At 41.0% G+C, this 20,306-nt stretch overlaps 1 protein-coding gene across 1 annotated transcript; it reads left to right on the top strand.

Moving 5' to 3' along the window:
- Positions 1–9,798: 9,798 nt before the first annotated feature.
- ca15b (carbonic anhydrase XVb) lies at positions 9,799–16,821 on the top strand. The gene is made up of 9 exons (XM_057825239.1): positions 9,799–9,866; positions 10,098–10,170; positions 13,580–13,606; positions 13,682–13,852; positions 13,973–14,121; positions 14,205–14,300; positions 14,377–14,452; positions 15,999–16,162; positions 16,247–16,821. Exons 2-9 carry the CDS (start codon positions 10,098–10,100, stop codon positions 16,454–16,456), a joined length of 966 nt encoding a protein of 321 aa, XP_057681222.1. The 5' UTR covers positions 9,799–9,866; the 3' UTR covers positions 16,457–16,821.
- Positions 16,822–20,306: the final 3,485 nt, after the last annotated feature.

Here is a 20,306-nt window from a genome sequence, read left to right as displayed (position 1 = left end):
CTCTCAAACCATTTTCTAGTGCTTTTTGAAGTGTGTTTTGGGGTGACCACGGAGGGAGACCCAGCTTTCTCACACTGGGCCCTAAATTATGCTGCAAAATTTGTTGGTATTCTTCAGACTTCATAATGGCATGCACACGGTCAAGCAGTCCAGAGCCAGAGGCAGCAAAGCAACCCCAAAACATCAGGGAACCTCCGCCATGTTTGACTGTGGGGACTGTCTTGTTTCTTTGAAGGCCTCGGTTTTTTCCCTGTAAACTCTATGCTGATGCGTTTTCCCAAAAAGTTTACTTTTGTCTACTTTTGTCTCATCTGACCAGAGAACATTCTTCCAAAATCTTTTTGGCTTTCTCAGGTAAGTTTTGGAAAAGTCCAGCCTGGCTTTGTTATGTCTCTTGGTCAGAAGTAGGGTCTTCCTGGGTATCCTACCATAGAGTCAATTTTCATTTAGACGCCGACAGATAGTACGGGTTGACACTGTTGTACCCTTGGATTGCAGTACAGCTTGAACTTGTTTGGATCTTAGTCGGGGTTCTTTATCCACCATTCGCACAATCTTTTGTTGAAATAGCTCCTCAGTTTTTCTTTTCCGTCCACATCTAGGGAGGTAAGCCACAGTGTGTTGGGCTTTACACTTATTAATGACACTGGGCATGGTAGACACAGGAATATTCAGGTCTTTGGAGATGGAGTTGTAGCCTTGAGATTGCCCATGCTTCCTCACAATTTTGCTTCTCAAGTCCACAGACAGTTCTTTGGTCTTCTTTCTTTTCTCAATGCTCGATGTGGTACACACAAGGACACAGGACAGAGGTTGAGGCGCCTCGCTGTCTGGCCTCCGTTCCGGTGCCCGAGCCGACTCCCCGCAGTCAAGTGCCCGGGCCGACTCCTCGCAGTCAAGTGCCCGCGCCGACTCCCCGCAGTCAAGTGCCCGGGCCGACTCCTCGCAGTCAAGTGCCCGCGCCAACTCCATTCCAAGAGTTTGTGACACGAGCCCTTGATAATTCTTGAAATCTGTATTGCCTTGCTTTTGCTCATTTTATCTTTATTCACAGATCCTGCATTGCTCGCCTGCCTCGTCAGCTCACCTGCTCAATTGCCAAATGCCTGCCTGATCACTGGACACAGACTGCTGTCACATTTCACAATAAACTATTGTAACTCCTGCCACCTTGCCTGCCTCCTCTGCGCTTGGGTCCCCTGCTCACCCAGAATCCCAACATCATGCGCTTTGACGTGATGTGAAGTCAGGACTTTTTGGAGATGCACGTCAGGCTAGAGCATAGGGTCGCAATCGGGTCTGCGTTAACGGCATAGGTCCGCCGTCAAGCATAAATCAGCCTACGTGGTGATGGTATATTCCTACAATTAGTGGAGAAGTGCCAGTTTAGATCAGAGTGGAGATACAACAAAATAAATATATCGTATGAGTAAAATAGAATAGAGGTGACATCAAATATAATAATATAGCCTATAGGCCAACAAAACATCCAGTCTGTTGTTTGCGTCAAAGTGTGTGTAGTCTGAGCCTCAACTCGCATACATCAACCGCTACAGCTAACGCTAATGCATTTAGCTAACATTTGCGAAATTAAAGAAACGCACATCAAAATTTAAAACGACTAATAAACTTAATAAATGTAATAAATAAATAATAATATAAATTAAAAATAGATAAATAAATAAAACACATTTTATCATATTATAACTCCTCTGTTGGATACATAAGAGACACTTGGATTTTGCCTTTTTAACCGCTCACTGGCAAACTCTTATTTATTTCCCCAAAACATTCACTCAGTTGCATTTTTTTGCAAAACAGTGGAAAACTGCCCTCTACAAGCACTTCGGAGGAATACACATCATCAGACTGAGTGTGCCAAGTTTGAAGCGCGAAGTAACGACGGATCACTGCCATTCATTTCAACTGGGAGATCTGCCAGTGAATGATTGTTCATGGAAGCCATTGAGTTTGTTTGTACAATACCAATTCTGCAGATCGGCATTGAGTAAAACCTGAATTACACCATTTTCATCGAGTATATTCAATTAAATACAAGATTAGGTCAAGATTATTGACCCGGGGATACAGGTCTGGACTGCTAGCAGGCCAGTGTAAAACTCACACTCTTTTACAGGAACACTATCGTAAGTAGGGATGGGAATCGAAATCCGATTCCAATTCGGAACCGGTTCCGAGTGTTTCGAGGCCTCGACATCACAATGAAAAAGCCTTAACGATCCCTTTAACGAGTCCTGAAGACGCATATTGCGTCGTGACTGTCTTGTTGTCCAAATGCATCAAACTAGCATGGCGCCAAGAACCACTCGCTCCAAAGTTTGACTACACTTCACCAGGAAAGAGTGTGAAAATGAAAGGTTACGACGGGTAAGCACGAGCATTGCAGCCATAAACATAACAATGACAGCACGTAGGTTCAAACGCTTGAAAGTGTGTCTTCACAGTACAAAGTCCCGGCTATACAGTTAGCTAAACTCCCAAATGACGATGCAGAAGACGTTGGTATAATTTGCTGACTTTATTCTAAGAATAACTAAGAATAGAAATGAAACAAATCAATTTCGTCCCCAATAACAAACAGGTTTGCATCAAAGCAAATCAGCGATGATTAGCTGCTGATAACAGTATGGTTAGCATTCGTTCGCTAGCATTAGCACATCGTTCAAACCACTACACAACTGGACTTAAGTGTCCGATCGCGAGTGGAAACACAACAACAACAACACAAAAGATGATACATACAGGCGTTGCCTCTGTAGATATTAACATTAACAAAGAACGTAGGCTCGTAGAAGTGTTTCCCTCTCTCACTCACTTGGATGCGGCATTTCTTCTTTGGGTGTATGCGCGCTCCAGTGGTCCTCAAACTGCGGCCCGCGGCCCAAATATGGCCCACCTCCACATTTGGTCCGGCCATTTTGAATTTTTTTTTTTCCCCCTCAATCGTGTTATTTATTTTCTGGCCTTTTCCTTGAAGAATTCAGAGAGGGTTATTTGGTTATTATCTATTTGATTAATAGTGTTTTTATTATTAATTATTATTATTATAAAGAATCCAGAAAGGGTTATTTGATTGTGGCTTTCTGAAAAACAATATTTTTTTTACATTTATGCACTTCTGCAATCGTCACACTTTTTCTGTAACAAACTGACCCCGGCCCCTCATCAGAGAAGGGAAAAGTTATGTGGCCCTCACAGGAAAAAGTTTGGGGACCCCTGCTTTAACACATATTGCCAAAGGCAGAACAAAAACCTATCTGCCTATATATATACCAATATTTTTTATTTCTATTAGATAAATGTTTCAGTAAAATGTTACACATTCTTGTGTATTTGCCACTTATTGCCACAGTTAACATTGAGGCTTTGGGCCTCTTTTGATCTCGTTGTGAGTTTGTAAGGTTGTGACTTCTGATTAAACAAACTCGATGCCAATCAAAACGTTTGTTCTTCTTTTTCCCCAAATTAGAATCGATAAGAGAATCGATAAAGAATCGAATCGTTAAGCAATATCGATAATGGAATCGGAATCGTAAAAATCCTATCAATTCCCATCCCTAATCGTAAGAGTGAAAAATCTGTCTTTTTATTCCTGAAATAAGCAGGGATGTCAAGAGAAACATGGCACTCAGTGGAGACGGCAGCGTTTCTGGGATTCTCAAAATCACGTGAGTCAGACTTGAGTGCAAAAGTATGTGACCGGGACACCTCTATCTTAGATGATATAATATGGTCCGGTCTGAGGCATGAAATTCCCAGGGCTGAAATGAGTCCCACTCTGGCTCTGGTTGTGGCCTAAGTTCTGCTTCCATTTTTCATATTTTTCCTTTATGGTTTCGGCCTTATGTTTGTATCGTGTTACTCAAAACCAACTCTTTTTGTTATTGAACAGTTATCTTAGCAGCGAACAGGGCGAGCATGTTCTTTTGAGCAAAAAGCGCGAACCACCCATCAGATGGGAAGTAAGGAGATGCTATTACTAAACTGAAACACCATTGTTGTAAACTGAGGTGATCTCTTGTTACCTTTTGTGCAGTTTCTCAGATATGAAGACAATGAAGAGTGAAAGGCAAGTCTTCAAAGTACTAGTATATAGGTGTCAAATATGTCACCACTTAGCATACTATGTGCTCAAATTTCTTTTGTGATTTATGTCATATAATGATGTAAAAAATGTTTGCGCATATGCAGGGCTGTCAACAGATTTGTTGGGGCCCGGGGACAACAGACCATTATAGGGCCCCCACCCCACTCCTGCCACCGTTTTGTCACGACAACATACGCAAGACTTTTAACACTTTGCAAGCAATGACAGTGTAAATTTTCAGATTATTTGAGATGGACAGTTAAATTTACTAGACCGTAATGTGATGTGACACAATATACAGTGGGGAAAATAAGTATTTAGTCAACCACTAATTGTGCAAGTTCTCCCACTTGAAAATATTAGAGAGGCCTGTAATTGTCAAGATGGGTAAAACTTAACCATGAGAGACAGAATGTGGAACCCCCCCCCCAGAAAATAACATTGTTTGATTTTTAAAGAATGTATTTGCAAATCATGGTGGAAAATAAATATTTGTTTAATACCAAAAGTTCATCTCAATACTTTGTTATGTACCCTTTGTTGGCAATAACGGAGACCAAACGTTTTCTGGAACTCTTCACAAGCTTTTCACACACTGTTGCTGGTATTTTAGCCCATTCCTTCATGCAGATCTCCTCTAGAGCAGTGATGTTTTGGGGTTGTCGTTGGGCAACACGGACTTTAAACTCCCTCCACAGATTTTCTATGGGATTGAGATCTGGCGACTGGCTAGGCCACTCCAGGACCTTGAAATGCTTCTTACGAAGCCACTCCTTTGTTGACCTGGCTGTGTGTTTGGGATCATTGTCATGCTGGAAGACCCAGCCACGTCTCATCTTCAATGCCCTTGCTGATGGAAGGAGATTTTAACTCAAAATCTCTCGATACATGGCCCCATTCATTCTTTCCTTTTCACAGATCAGACGTCCTGGTCCTGTTACAGAAAAACAGCCCCAAAGTATGATGTATCCACCCCCATGCTTCACATTCACAGTGGGCATGGTGTTCTTCGGATCCAATGAAGTATTCGTTCTCCTCCAAACACGATATATATATATATATATATATATATGTATATATATATATATATATATATACAGTGATACCTCAGCTCACGAACATAATTGGTTCCCAGATTTGTGTGTAAGGCGAAAAGTTCGTCTTCCGAACATTTATTTCCCATAAGAAACCATTAAAATGAGAATAATCCGTTCCCAGGTCCCCTTAAAACATAATTTTCTACTAAGTAAGCCTTAAAACTACACAAATATATACCTTATTTTCTTTAATGTCTTCTTAGGCTTAACACTAGCCTGTGGTGGGGTCTTTTTCGGTCCCATAATAGCAAAAGTACACTCAATATGGTCCAAAATGTGTATCAAACACAAACCACGTCCGCACTCAACGAAAAGGAGGGGACGAACTGGGACGCCGTGAGCGTGCGTCAGCTTCTCGTGGCGCTGTTCGACCGCGTAGTTTGGTTCGTCCTCCGAAAACTAGTTCGTCAGCAGAGACTATATGGTCGCGAATTTAATGTTCTTGAGGCGAAAAGCTCGTGAGCTTAAGCGTTCGTGAGCTGAGGCATCACTGTATATATATATATGTATATATGTATATATATATATATATATATATATGAATCGTCGTCGACCGTCCTGCTCAGGATCTTAGCTGTCCCTAGGATTGCGCTCTTCTGAATGGAGACGTCGTACGTTGTTCCTGGTATCTGTTGAAGCCATGCACCCAGCTTGGGGGTCACTGCCCCTAATGTCCTGATCACTACTGGCACCACTCTTGCCTTCACTCCCCACATTTTCTCCAACTCTTCCTTCAACCCTTGATATTTCTCCAGCTTTTCATGTTCATTTTTCCTGATGTTGCTATCGCTCGGGATTGCTACATCTAGCACTACTGCTGTCTTCTGATGTTTATCCACCACCACTATGTCAGGCTGGTTGGCCATCACCAGTTTGTCCGTCTGGATCTGGAAGTCCCACAGGATCTAGGCTCGGTTGTTCTCGACCACCTTCGGAGGTGTCGCCCATCTTGACTCTGGGGTCTCCAGTCCGTACTCGGCACAGATGTTCCTGTACACTATGCCTGCTACCTGGTTATGTCGTTCCATGTATGCCTTGCCTGCTAGCATCTTACACCCTGCTGTGATGTGCTGGACTGTCTCAGGGGCCTCTTTGCATAGCCTGCACCTGGGGTCCTGTCTGGTGTGATAGACCCTAGCCTCTATTGCCCTTGTGTTAAGGGCCTGTTCTTGTGCTGCCATGTTCAGTGCCTCCGTGTTGTCTTTCAGTCCGGCCTTTTCCAGCCACTGGTATGTTTTTCCCATGTCAGCTACCTCCTCGATTTGTCAGTGGTACACACCATGCAGGGGCTTGTCCATCCATAATAGCTCCTCTGGGTCCTCCTCCTTATTGGGCTTCTGTTGCCTGAGGCATTCACCAAGCAGGTCATCAATGGGGGCCATTTTTTTCATGATGTACTCTTGCAGGGATGTAGTTTCCTCCTGTATTGTGGCTCTGATGCTCACTAGTCCTCGGCCTCCCTCTTTCCGCTTTGTGTAGAGCCTCAGGATGTTGGACTTAAGGTGAAACTCTCCGTGCATTGTAAGGAGCTTCCTTGTCTTGATGTCGGTAGCCTGTATCTCTTCAAGTGGCCAGGATACGATGCCAGCAGGGTTTCTGATTACTGGTAGGGCATTCAACTGACTCTTGAGGACCTGCCCCACCCTTTGTAAGTATTTGGTTTTGGCAGACCTTCTAGTTGCTTCCTCATGGTTGGGATGGGATCCCCAGGTATTTTTTGCTGACTGCAAATCTGTTATGTTGACTTCAGGTAGTTCAGCCCCTTCAGTTGAGATTACCGTCCCTCTTCTGGATACCATTTGCCCACATTTATCTGGTCCGAATTACATCCCGATGTCTTTGCTGTATATTCTCGTGAAGTGAATCAGGGAGACGATGCTCGTTTTGGCATACACCTTGATATCATCTATGTAGAGAAGGTGAGTGATGGTTGTTCCACTTCGGAACTGGTACCCGAAACCACTCCTGGTGACAATCTGGCTGAGGGGTTTTTGGCCTATGCAGAACAGCAGGGGTGACAGAGCATCTCTTTGGTAAATACCACATTTGATGCTCACATGTGCAACTGGCTTTGAGTTGACTTTTAGAGTTGTCTTCCACCTCCCCATTGAGTTCTGGAGGAAGGTCCTTAGTGTCCTGTTGATGTTATACAGCTTCAAGCATTCCAGTATCCATGAGTGTGGCATTGAGTCATAGGCTTTCTTGTAGTCAATCTAGGCAGTGCATTGGTTGGTGCTCCTGGCCTTGCAGTCTCTGGAGACTGCCCTGTCCACCAGTAGTTGGTGCTTGGCTCACCTGGTGTTATTGCCAATCCCTTTCTGTGCCCTGCGCATGTATTGCTCCATGTGCCTGCTCATTTTAGCCGCTATGATAACTGATAGGAGCTTCCATGTGGTGCTGAGGCAGGTGACAGGTCGGTAGTTGGAGGGTACTGTTCCCTTCTGGGGGTCCTTCATTATGAGGACTGTCCGACCTTGGGTTAGCCACTCTGGGTGGCTTAATTTGTCCGTTTTACCCTGGAAACCCCTGGTTACAGACGTCGCGCAACCACTTTTGTTTCAACCTAGGCATAAAAAGAAGGTAAGTAATTGTATTTATTACTCGAAATGTCTGTCATTTTTAGTCATTACATTGATGTCTCATATTTAGTTAAAAAAAAAGACATTTAAAAATTATTCACTCGCATATTTTAAAGTTTTAAAGAAATTATGTCACAATGAAAAAATTGCGTCTGTAAAAAAGTCACGGCTATCTACCTCATGACTATCGCTTAATTGTATTTTTTTCGTTACTGCCGCACTTTCCCCAATATTTTAGATGATAAATAATCGATCCAAACAAAGAAATATTGAAAAAAAAGTTTAAAAGGGTAAATATATGAAAATGAAAATTTTGAATTCTCCTTGATGTCTGCGATTTCTGCATCGCGACCCTTGTTATATTACCATGTTTCACCCATAAAATCCCCAAAAAGTCCGGCTGTGGCCATTCACAGCTGTGTCTTGACACTGATGATACATGCCAAATGGAGTTTTTGTATCGAAACAAGGTAAGTACGCGATAATATCTCGTTGAATTCATGGCGTCTTTAGTTCTGCTCTCGCGTGCTCTCACCTCCAGTTAGGGTATAGCTCAGGGGTGTCCAAACTTTTTGCAAAGGGGGCCAGATTTGATTTGGTAAAAATGTGGGGGGCCGACCTTGGTTGACGTCATTTACGTAGAATAATATATTTAAGCAAATTTTAGCAAGCCGTTCTGTGTGTCACATTTGCTTTATTCTTTTTTTTTTTTTTAATCATTTCAACAATCTCGCAACTAGCAACTTGTGGCGTTCTCTTTTGACTCTCGGGCTCTTGCAAAATACTGCTGCCGTGAAGTTAAACTGCCTTCAAGTTGCTTCAATTACTCGCTACGTATATTCCCTGTAATCTTGTCGTACATGTGAGCGTGTCTTGTTTGTTAATATCGCCTCACATTGAACTCTTTAAAAACAGCGACTGTCTCTTTGCAAATAACGCAGACACAGTTGTTGCGTATTTTAGTGAAGAAACAGTCCCTTAAAGCGTCGGCCGTCGCTGTCAACTTTCTTTTTTTTGTTGATTGTCGCCATTTTAGAAAATTGGGATTAAAGGGCCACACGGGGTAATGTTGCTTAGAGTGCTGCTGCGTTTTAGTGGGTAAATGAGGAGCAGCATTTAGTGTGTAAGCTACTTCATATGCTGGAAGCAGTACTGATGACCAATTTATTAAGTCTGTGTGTGGGCCAGATGTTATTGATTTTATGACAGAGGCTGAGGGCCGGAAGAAATTTGACCACAGGCCGCATTTGGCCCCAAGGCCGGACTTTGGACATGTCTGGTATAGCTGTTTAAATGTTTTAATTTTTTTTCGAAAATGCCCTCCTTTTCAAAAATTTTCTTCCCCCAGAAATTCTCAAAAATTTTCTTCCCCCAGAAAATTGAGATTTTAAGCTTTCCAATGATGTATCACACATGCATATAGGACAATTTTTAAATTTTGCCAAATTGGGGCTCTCAGAGCGGAACTTCAAGTCACCTGAGTGTTTCCCGCCATATACTGTACAAATTATCAGTCTTTGTTCGCTGTTTGTGAAGTGTTGTGCTTCTACGCTTCGTTTCGTTCACTTACATCCTGTGTCACTCCTGGGGGGCCAACCCCCCCGCCCCTGTTCTTAAAACCTAGTGACGCCCCTGTTGACTTGCATTAATTAAAGAAACAATGTATTCAAGACAGGAGCCTCCTTGCCATCATTTACAATTTACAAGTCACGCACACACGCACACACAAATGAAAATGCTGGTATGTAGAAGGGTTTCGGGGCCTATGAAGACGTGTTTGCAATTTTATTTTATTTTTAATTCAAGTATTTCTAGTTCCACTGATAAAGCGCATAGAGGTGCTTTTTCCACGTGTGGTCAATTGTAATCTTTCACTCGGCAGTGACATTCACGGCATAATATAGATTGTATCTTTTGTTTGGAATTTATATCTGATTGCTAGCCACAAAGGAATTCGTTCATATCGAAGAGGAACTTGTAGGATGGCTTCAGGTGGACGGGTCGGCATATATATAGCGCAGGAGGGAGGATGAAAGCCACAACAGGTGAATTTCGTAAGAGGAGGAACAAACAAACTCAAAGGTGAGACGCCACGATGGATTGCTTCAATTTTTGCGCAGCATTATTTTAATTTTGAAAATGTTCAAATCTTTTTGTTTTTCTGTTTTTTTTTTAAAATTCAGTTATTAATTTTAGTTCGTCATAGTGTTCTTCATTCGTTAGTCCGACGCGACGAGAAGCTGACAATTTTCATTCATTGTTTGGATACTGAATTTTTCACGGTGTACTCGTTTGTTTTATTTGTTAATTTAGATGAGGTGGCTCAACGTTTTCTTTGCTGCTGGCATCCTTGTTTCAGGAGTCTACTGTGCCGACGACACAATTGGTAAGAAGTTCTGCACTTTTTTTTTTTTTAAAAACGATTTTATAGTAATATACTAGAATAGATTACATTTTGAATTTTACAATGCAAATCATGTGCCTTGGCTGCACGTTTTTAGATTCCGCGATTCTACAGGTGACCATTGCAGGTTCCCTTGGGGGTACGGGAGGGGTTCGAGCAACCTTAGTAACAAAATTGTTAAGGGCTACACGTGTATTTTTCGTAATCACAACACACTTGATGCAAATACATTGATCCCTCATTTTTCGTGGTCATTGGGGATCAGAACCAGCCGCGAAAAGAGAAAAACCGCGAAGTAGCGTAGTAACATAGAATCACTCTACAAGAAATCGTTAAAGGTTTTTGCCAGAAAAGCAATGTCATTCCATGTGTGTAACATTTTAAAAAGGTACTGCTTATTTTGCCTTGAGAATTTAAATTTTTAAAAAACTGCCTGTCTAATGTACAAGGTGTTACATGGATTTGCCCCACCACCTATGTCGGACTTTCTAAAAAATAAAAGGGCTCACAGAAGTCTCGGGACCAGGGCCTCCTCTAGAGGGGACTGTGAGGTCCCAATCAGAAAAACAGCCTTCGGTCACAATTCTCTCTCTGTAAAGGCCAGTAAAATCTGGAACAGTTTACCATTCACCATCAGGCAATGTCCCACAATACGAACTTTCAAAACTCAGCTCAAGCAGTGGTTGAAAGCAAATCAGTCTTGCAATCACTGACTTTTAAGTTCTTAGTAACGTATTGTATTGTATTGTTTTATTGTAATCTTTTGTTATTTCTTTTCTTTTTGTATCTTTGTGTCACCTGTTTTGGGACTACAGATGTAAATTAGCATATTCTTGCTGCAATCTGGCATATTTACATCTTTTTAGATGTTCATTAATGTGCACTGTCCCTATTAAATAAATAAATAAATAAAATAAATAGCGCCCCCCGCACACATTTTTTTTTTTTTTTTTTTTAACATATAATACATTTTCCCCCCTTTCCCCCCCCAAAGTATAAGTAAAAAATGTATATTTTATAAGGGTGTAACGGTACATGTATTCGTATTGAACCGTTTCGGTACTTGGTGCTCGGTTAGGAACGGAGTTGTACCGAACGAGTTTCTGACGTAATGTAACCCTTACTTTTCGAGGCTGTGAGTCGATCGGGTTACAGTTTCTTCGTGTTGATTATATTTACTCCGTCTTCTCTACTATAATGAGGACCAACATGGTAGGACAGTAAGAGACGTCAACGGCGCGACAACGTGGCTGCCGCAAGAACGCAGTGAAACGCGGCCGTTGAAGTCAATCAGCCAATGCACACCAGTCGCAGAGCGGCCGCGTGTTAGACGCGTCCCAGAAGCGGCTCAACGCGATGCATGCGAAAAGAACGGCAGAGTTTATTATTTGACACGAGATGCTGCCCTCTTGCGTCAATACTACTAGCTAGCACACCGGGCAGACCGGAAGTCACTCGTGTAAAAATATGGTGAATCCGGTCGATTTTCAAACTAATATGCAATCGTAAGCCACTTTTTGAATCCATCAGATCTCTTGAGTGGTAGATCGGGGCACAGTTGACTTGTCTATGTTGATTTACAGCTGTCTTCTCTGCTACAATAATAACCAACACGGCCCCGTGTTCAATACAAAACCCTCCTACCACAACAAAACAAGTAGGAACTAATATTCACATAGGAACTAAAGTTATACAACATAAAATATACAATATAAATGAATACTACATCACATTTGTAAAATATAAACACATAATAAAATAATAGCCCATTTAAATAAAATAAGTTGAAATGAGCTAAAACACCTGTAATTAAATAATAAGAATAATACACACATCCTGCTTACACAATTAAATTTATTAATTTCTGTGTGGCGCTTCAACTTGAGAAAATCCACCAATGAAGCTTTTGAAAACCGTTCATAAGAAAAAAAAATTCATTGAGGCATTTCATTTGTAAAATACATGGTAAAATCTTTGTCATTGGGATTGCTTTTCTCTTTAGCACAGGCAGCACAAGTGTGAAATAAACAACTAGCACATTTATATTTTGCATTTTGTTTTCTTACCGTACCGAAAATGAACCGAAACTTGACCTCAAAAATGAGGTACGTACAGGACCCAGATTTTTGTGTACTGTTAAACCCCTAATATTTTAATAAATAGTTTTTTTTTAAAGCAATTCAAATGTTATAACTATGATAGGGTTTAAACATGTTACTGTTCCACCGAATTATTTCTAAACAAGAAAAAAGTACTGTGGTAGAAAAATGCTTGACTTAGGTGCCATTTACATGGTGGCTCTCCGAGAATCCGAAAAATTTCACCTTTGCATTTATATGGTTCCGTCTACATTCGACCAATGTCGCAATTCCGCGTGAAAACGATGCAGTATTCATGCCAGGCCTAGGGGGCATTGCAGATTTACAAGGCGACAGCCAACGATGCACTTTGACACGAACAACGTCTTCAGCCCGGAAGACAACATACCTGCCCACTCCAAGCAATTGGATTTTTCCGTTGCTTCAAAAGGCACAAAAATAGAAACATTCAACATATTTAAATAAAAAATATTATAAAAACGGTCAATTAAAGCCGGTGTTCCGCCATATATACTGTTTTTAATGTTTAGTAGCACCGCTGTGCACGCCCAATGTGACGTGTGCGAGTGCTGATGTTATCGGCGCCGGAGCTTTCCATTGATATGGATGTGGAGCAAACGCTCTCAAGCCCCCGCAATTGAATCTTTCCACTTTGGAGGCAGGTTTGCATCTTCGCCTTCTGTTTTCGCCGACACTATATAAAGGCGAGGCCATTCCGCAACACAGTCATTGCGTCTTTGAGTCGCATAGTCACCTTGTAAACTGCCCCTTTATAAAATGTTGAGTCCACTCACTCCATTCCACTGCTCACTTACACACAATGAGTTGCCACAGCAACTGTTTAACAAGTTAAACGATTATTGACGCATGCGGCGCGTTTGAAGTTCGTGACTCTGGCAAGATCACACACAAACACCTGTCAACATCGTTAACTTTAAAAAGCAACTCCAGTGCATGGCCTGAAGAACAAAGAGCAGGGAGAAGGGAGGGAGGGGACGAGAGTGAGACTTCGCGATTGGCTCGGGACAGCTCATTTGTATGTTTTTTTTAACTGGAAAAAAATCTGCAATGGACCGAGGGCGGGAAGTTTGAAGGGTGAAGTAGTGAAGGATCACTGTATACATATGTTACACAAGGTGGATAAAAACATAAAATTAATTAAACGTAATGATAAACATTCTAAATTGCAATATTATTCATCCATGAGTAGGCACTAGTAATAACAGAAAAAAAAATCCCCACTCCTTTTGCATGAATGAGTCACTAACTTGAATCAATTTGCCTTTCCCCAGCCTGGTGTTATCACCTCCCAACTTGCAGTAAGTAGCAACCCATCAATCTCTTATCTTTGCTTCCTCATTGCTTCTCATTGATAAACTTGTTCCTGCTTCCAGATTACACTACATGGCCGACTATCGCTGCAAATTTTTGCAATAGGAGCAGACAGTCACCAATCGACATTGATACGAACACAGCCGAAGTGAATGAAAGCCTGAATGCTTTCACCTTCACAAACTACGACAGTGATAACATACTGGACATTATAATCAACACCGGCAAGACGGGTAAAGACCTGTATAATAATTTAAATTTAAATTACAAAATTTGTGTGCCATGTATATACTTGTATATACACTTGACGTCACTGTTTGGACTCATATTTTTTTTCTCCATCTTGCTTTCAGTCAAAGTAAACTTCAAAACTGGGGCGCGGGTTTCCGGGGGAGGTCTCTCGGAGCCCTACGACGGCCTACAGTTCCATTTGCACTGGGGAAATGGCAGAAGCAGTCCTGGGGCTGAGCACACAGTGAATGGTGTACGCCACCCTATGGAGGTGAGTTCGAATTCCACATTAAAGTGTTTGCTTCATTTCTTTTTTTATCTTGCAAATGCGTTATGTTTTCATTCCACCCACAGCTCCACATTGTTAACGTCAAGTCCAGCTTGAATTTGAACACCACTGCAGCGGTGAATGACCCCACAGGACTTGCTGCTCTTGGCTTCTTCATTGTGGTTAGATATTGCCTCGTCTTTAAAGTGTCATCCAAATCAGCTTTAGCATCCTAATTGAGATCATGTTTATATGTAGGAAAGAGAGAACACGAGCAGTGAACCCGAGGGCTGGCGCAAACTCACCTCCTACCTAAAGGACATCACAGAGCAAGGTAGGATGACGCTTGAAGCAAAAGTGACTACAGTGAGGCCTCGATTTTCACGATTAATGGGGACCAGAACCCGCAGCAATAAGTGAAAAACCGTGAAGTATCGCTTCCAAACCCCAAATAACAACAACAACAATTTTTTTTGTGTGTGTGCTCAATGTATTTATTCAGATTTAGCATTGAAAGAGATACACAGAAGAGATGTTTTTCACTTTTTTCCCCAAAGTATAATAAAAAATTTTTTTTTATATATAAGGCTGTCAAAATTATTGCGTTAATGGGCAGTAATTAAGTTTTTTAATTAATCACGTTAAAATATTTGACACAATTAACGCACATGCCCCGCTCAAACAGATTAAAATGAAAGCACAGTGCAATGTCCACTTGTTACTTGTTTTTTTGGAGTTTTGTCGCCCTCTGCTGGCGCTTGGGTGTGACTGATTTTATGGCCTTCAGCACCCATGAGCATTGTGTAATTATTGACATCAACAATGGCGGGCTACTAGTTTATTTTTTGATTGAAAATTTTACAAATTTTATTAAAACGAAAACATTAAGAGGGGTTTTAATATAAAATTTCTATAACTTGTACTAACATTTATCTTTTAAGAACTACAAGTCTTTCTATCCATGGATCGCTTTAACGGAATGTTAATAATGTTAATGCCATCTTGTTGATTTATTGTTATAATAAACAAATACAGTACTTATGTACTTATCTTTCCAACAATAATTTATTCATATTTTTTATATATTTATATATATATAAGGGCTGTCAAACGATTAAAATTTTTAATCGAGTTAATTACAGCTTAAAAATTAATTAATCGTAATTAATCGCAATTCAAACCATCTATAAAATATGCCATATTTTTCTGTAAATTATTGTTGGAATGGAAAGATAAGACACAAGATGGATATATACATTCAACATACGGAAAAATAAGGACTGTATTTGTTTATTATAACAATAAATCAACAAGATGGCATTAACACTATTAACATTCTGTTTTATATATATATATAATATATATATATATATATATAAATATTAATACATTGTTTTTAAGCACTTCAAATGTTATAGTTATGTAACATATTCCTGTCCCGTCGAATTATATTAAAACAAGAATAAAGCAGAAAAATGCTTGGCTTCAATAAATGTTTTATTTCGTGAGTCCTCTCAAATCCGCTCAAGCTGCTCACTTACACACAATGAGTTGCCACAGCAACTGTTTAACAAGTTAAACGATGATTGACACATGCAACATTTTGAAGTTCCCTTCTCTGGCAAGAGCAAACATTAAACGTCTGTCAATCACCGTTAACTTTAATAAGCAGCTCCAGTGCCCTGCCTGATGAACAAAGAGCAGCGAGAGGGAGGGAACGTAAGACCACACTCGGGACAGCTCATCTGTAATTTTTTTTTTCTAACTGAAAAAAAATCAGTGATGGACTGAGGGCGAGAAGTTTTAAGCGCGAAGTAGCGAGATATCACTATATATTCTTAGATGTCCCTATCGAGTTGATAACTTTCGGCATTTTTCAGGTCAAAATACCACCATAACAGAATCCATCTCACTCAATGACTTGCTGGTTGGTGTGGATCGCTCCCAATATTATCGCTATCTTGGCTCGCTGACCACACCCAACTGCAACGAAGCTGTGGTCTGGACTGTGTTTAAGGATCCAATTGAAGTCAGTGCAGACTTGGTAGGTTTTGGTGGGGTGGGAGGTTAATGGAAAACGCAACAGTCACACCTCCTAACTTGTCAATGCCTCTTCCTTTCTCCCTAGATTGATATGTTTGGCACAACTGTGCGTATCGGTAATGAAACATCTCCATTAATGAGGGATGTATACAGGGGCATCCAACCACGTCTGGCGGTAACCCAAACTCAGACTCGGAATGAAACGGACTCCAGTCCAACCAACTTCAGCGGCATTACCATGTGCATCTCCCTGGCGCTAATTGCGCTGACCTTCATACTGGGAAACAGATACTAATCTGATTTTAAGCTCTTGAAGATAAACCACTTCATGAATATACCTGCACTAAATAATCTCAACAGTTCCCCCAATGTGAGTGTGCGAGTGTATGTGTAACCAAATCCACATTATGAATGATATTGCACTGAATGCCAAATGCTGTCTCAATAATTCTGCATGTTTTATTCCAACATGTATTGTCTTACAGTATAAACAAGGTTAAAGTAAGTCTAATGCTTCTCGAACCTTTTTTTTTTTAACAGCAGCAATTTTCCCTTGCATTAAATGCACATTTAGCAGAACTATTATGTGAAAATGTAAGTTAATTGTTACAGAAATAAAGGAATTTATGAAGGTTTCAAAATAAAAAAATACCGAAAGCAGTTAGTTTCCAATATCTGTTAATAACATGAAATCACAATGTACAGTTAAACTAAAGCTTTTTATTTTCCACGAGGCTGATCATATCTCAACTGATGCTGTCAATTTTGTGCTCACACCTTTTGCGAACAAAAGGTGGTTCATGTGTTTGTTGTTTGACCGCACCGAAATAAAAAGTGGTTTCAACAAGGGAATAGACAGTTCGTTTGTTTCTTAACTGAACATTCCCACGCTGTCAAGAAATTTCAAACTGGGAGGCGAGCCAATTCATGAGTTTCTAGTTGTCATCTAATTTTTCTTTCTCAAACACAGCACTACTCATTCTGGCTATAGAATATTTACAAGGTCACTGATTCTCAGAGGTGGGTAGTAACACGTTACATGTACTCCAGGGTTTCCCCTACATTTAGAACATTGTGGCGCACCGCCACATCAAAATAAAAGCCACGCCTTGAAAAAGAGATTTTTTTACGGCCATTTCAAACTAGCAGCAACTTAGTGTGAATGGTTCAGCGGCAACCTATTCATTGTGTATTGTAGTGTCCGTAACTCTAGCGCGGCCCCCTTAAGAGACGGCTGTGACATAGAAGAAAGAGAGAAGGAGAATGGGCGAGATAACGAGAGATAGCGTTCGCATGTCGCGGCAGCCCGCTGTTGTTTTGTTCTTGTTTTTCTTTATTATTATTGCCACAATAAAGTGGGTAAGCCAATACGGACTCCTCTCCTTCTTCCCCCCATCCGAGGCATCACAGTATTTTGGATCGGACTTTTCGGTGAAAGTCAGCAGTGGGCGCCCTTCTTGGACAGAGTGGAGAGTTTGAATGAATTTGCGCCAAGAGGCGGGGCCCAAACATTTCAGGCTAACGACAACAACGCATTCAATTGCAGAGGGGCAGGCGTACTTAAATACTGTGCAATTATGCTGTTTCGGCAGGCGGATATACGCAATCACGGCTGACGAAGCCTTGATAAATGCGCTTTTTTTCAAGTTTCGCGAGCTCTGGGATACTCGAAAAACGGCTCTCATACCTCTCCTTGCTTAGCTAAATGGTATCTCGATGTGTGTTGATGTGGAGAAATGTAGTTCATGAACAACATCAAGAAAAACTATTCACCTTCTCACCGAAACTAGTAAAACTCGTTACTCTTAACTGTAACGGCAAGTAGAATTTCCCCTACTCCTTAACATGGGTCCATTACAAATGGTAAATGGAGTTATACTTATATAGGGGTGTAGGTTTGGTCTCAATATTGGTAGGGACGATATACAGTGCCTTGCAAAAGTATTCGGCCCCCTTGAATCTTGCAACCTTTCGCCACATTTCAGGCTTCAAACATAAAGATATGAAATTTAATTTTTTTGTCAAGAATCAACAACAAGTGGGACACAATCGTGAAGTGGAACAACATTTATTGGATAATTTAAACTTTTTTAACAAATAAAAAACAAAAGTGGGGCGTGCAATATTATTCGGCCCCTTTACTTTCAGTGCAGCAAACTCACTCCAGAAGTTCAGTGAGGATCTCTGAATGATCCAATGTTGTCCTAAATGACCGATGATGATAAATAGAATCCACCTGTGTGTAATCAAGTCTCCGTATAAATGCACCTACTCTGTGATAGTCTCAGGGTTCTGTTTAAAGTGCAGAGAGCATTATGAAAACCAAGGAACACACCAGGCAGGTCCGAGATACTGTTGTGGAGAAGTTTAAAGCCGGATTTGGATACAAAAAGATTTCCCAAGCTTTAAACATCTCAAGGAGCACTGTGCAAGCCATCATGTTGAAATGGAAGGAGCATCAGACCACTGCAAATCTACCAAGACCCGGCCGTCCTTCCAAACTTTCTTCTCAAACAAGGAGAAAACTGATCAGAGATGCAGCCAAGAGGCCCATGATCACTCTGGATGAACTGCAGAGATCTACAGCTGAGGTGGGAGAGTCTGTCCATAGGACAACAATCAGTCGTACACTGCACAAATCTGGCCTTTATGGAAGAGTGGCAAGAAGAAAGGCATTTCTCAAAGATATCCATAAAAAGTCTTGTTTAAAGTTTGCCACAAGCCACCTGGGAGACACACCAAAGATGTGGAAGAAGGTGCTCTGGTCAGATGAAACCAAAATTGAACATTTTGGCCACAATGCAAAACGATATGTTTGGCGTAAAAGCAACACAGCTCATCACCCTGAACACACCATCCCCACTGTCAAACATGGTGGTGGCAGCATCATGGTTTGGGCCTGCTTTTCTTCAGCAGGGACAGGGAAGATGGTTGAAATTGACGGGAAGATGGATGCAGCCAAATACAGGAACATTCTGGAAGAAAACCTGTTGGTATCTGCACAAGACCTGAGACTGGGACGGAGATTTATCTTCTAACAGGACAATGATCCAAAACATAAAGCCAAATCTACAATGGAATGGTTAAAAAATAAACGTATCCAGGTGTTAGAATGGCCAAGTCAAAGTCCAGACCTGAATCCAATCGAGAATCTGTGGAAAGAGCTGAAGACTGCTGTTCACAAACACTCTCCATCCAACCTCACTGAGCTCGAGCTGTTTTGCAAGGAAGAATGGGCAAGAATGTCAGTCTCTCAATGTGCAAAACTGATAGAAACATACCCCAAGCGACTTGCAGCTGTAATTGGAGCAAAAGGTGGCGCTACAAAGTATTAACGCAAGGGGGCCGAATAATATTGCACGCCCCACTTTTCAGTTTTTTATTTGTTAAAAAAGTTTAAATTATCCAATAAATTTTGTTCCACTTCACGATTGTGTCCCACTTGTTGTTGATTCTTGACAAAAAATTAAAATTTTATATCTTTATGTTTGAAGCCTGAAATGTGGCGAAAGGTTGCAAGGTTCAAGGGGGCCGAAAACTTTTGCAAGGCACTGTACATGTACTGTAGCTGAGAGCTACGACATTAGCCTGGCTAATGAAATATTTCAAATAGATCTTTGTTATTGTTCTTCTTGGGAGAAAATGTGAAAAAAAAATCTCATTTGTCATGCTATGATGCAATTTTGTCATGGTGAAGCTGTCCGACTCTGATGCAGCTCACCAACACAGCTTCAAAAAAATCCTAGGGGAAACCCTGTACTCTGTTACATTTACTTGAGTAACTTTATAAGAAAGAGTAGTTTTACTAAGTCATACATTTAACTTTTACTTGAGTAGATTTGTGAAGAAAAAAAACGCTACTTACTCCGCTACTTTGGGCTACACAAGAGTCGTTACATTTTTCCTCTTTATTCTACATATTATATTTATTTATTTTTTTGCTTGCGAGGCTATTGCCAAGAGCAGCGCTACTAATTTCACCAATGAGACGTCGCAACAGTAATCACATGACTCCACTACACCAATCAGATGCAAGCTTGCTGTTTTATGATCATGCAAGCCTGTTCAATCACCCGTCTTTAAAGCACCGTAACAAATAAAGTATTTGAGATCGAGCGCTGCCCTCAACATGAATCCAAAGCGCG

This window comes from Corythoichthys intestinalis, chromosome 21 (genome assembly GCF_030265065.1).
Source record: "Corythoichthys intestinalis isolate RoL2023-P3 chromosome 21, ASM3026506v1, whole genome shotgun sequence".
NCBI lineage: Eukaryota > Metazoa > Chordata > Actinopteri > Syngnathiformes > Syngnathidae > Corythoichthys > Corythoichthys intestinalis.
This window is presented reverse-complemented; position numbering and strand designations above follow the sequence as displayed.

Bases quoted from the DNA above. Each gene is read 5' to 3' on its own strand.
- ca15b (XM_057825239.1), top strand. From the start codon at position 10,098: ATGAGGTGGCTCAACGTTTTCTTTGCTGCTGGCATCCTTGTTTCAGGA. The intron at 13,607-13,681 runs GTAAGTAGCAAC...TCCTGCTTCCAG, and splicing joins TTATCACCTCCCAACTTGCA to ATTACACTACATGGCCGACT. The intron at 14,122-14,204 runs GTGAGTTCGAAT...TTCCACCCACAG, and splicing joins GTGTACGCCACCCTATGGAG to CTCCACATTGTTAACGTCAA.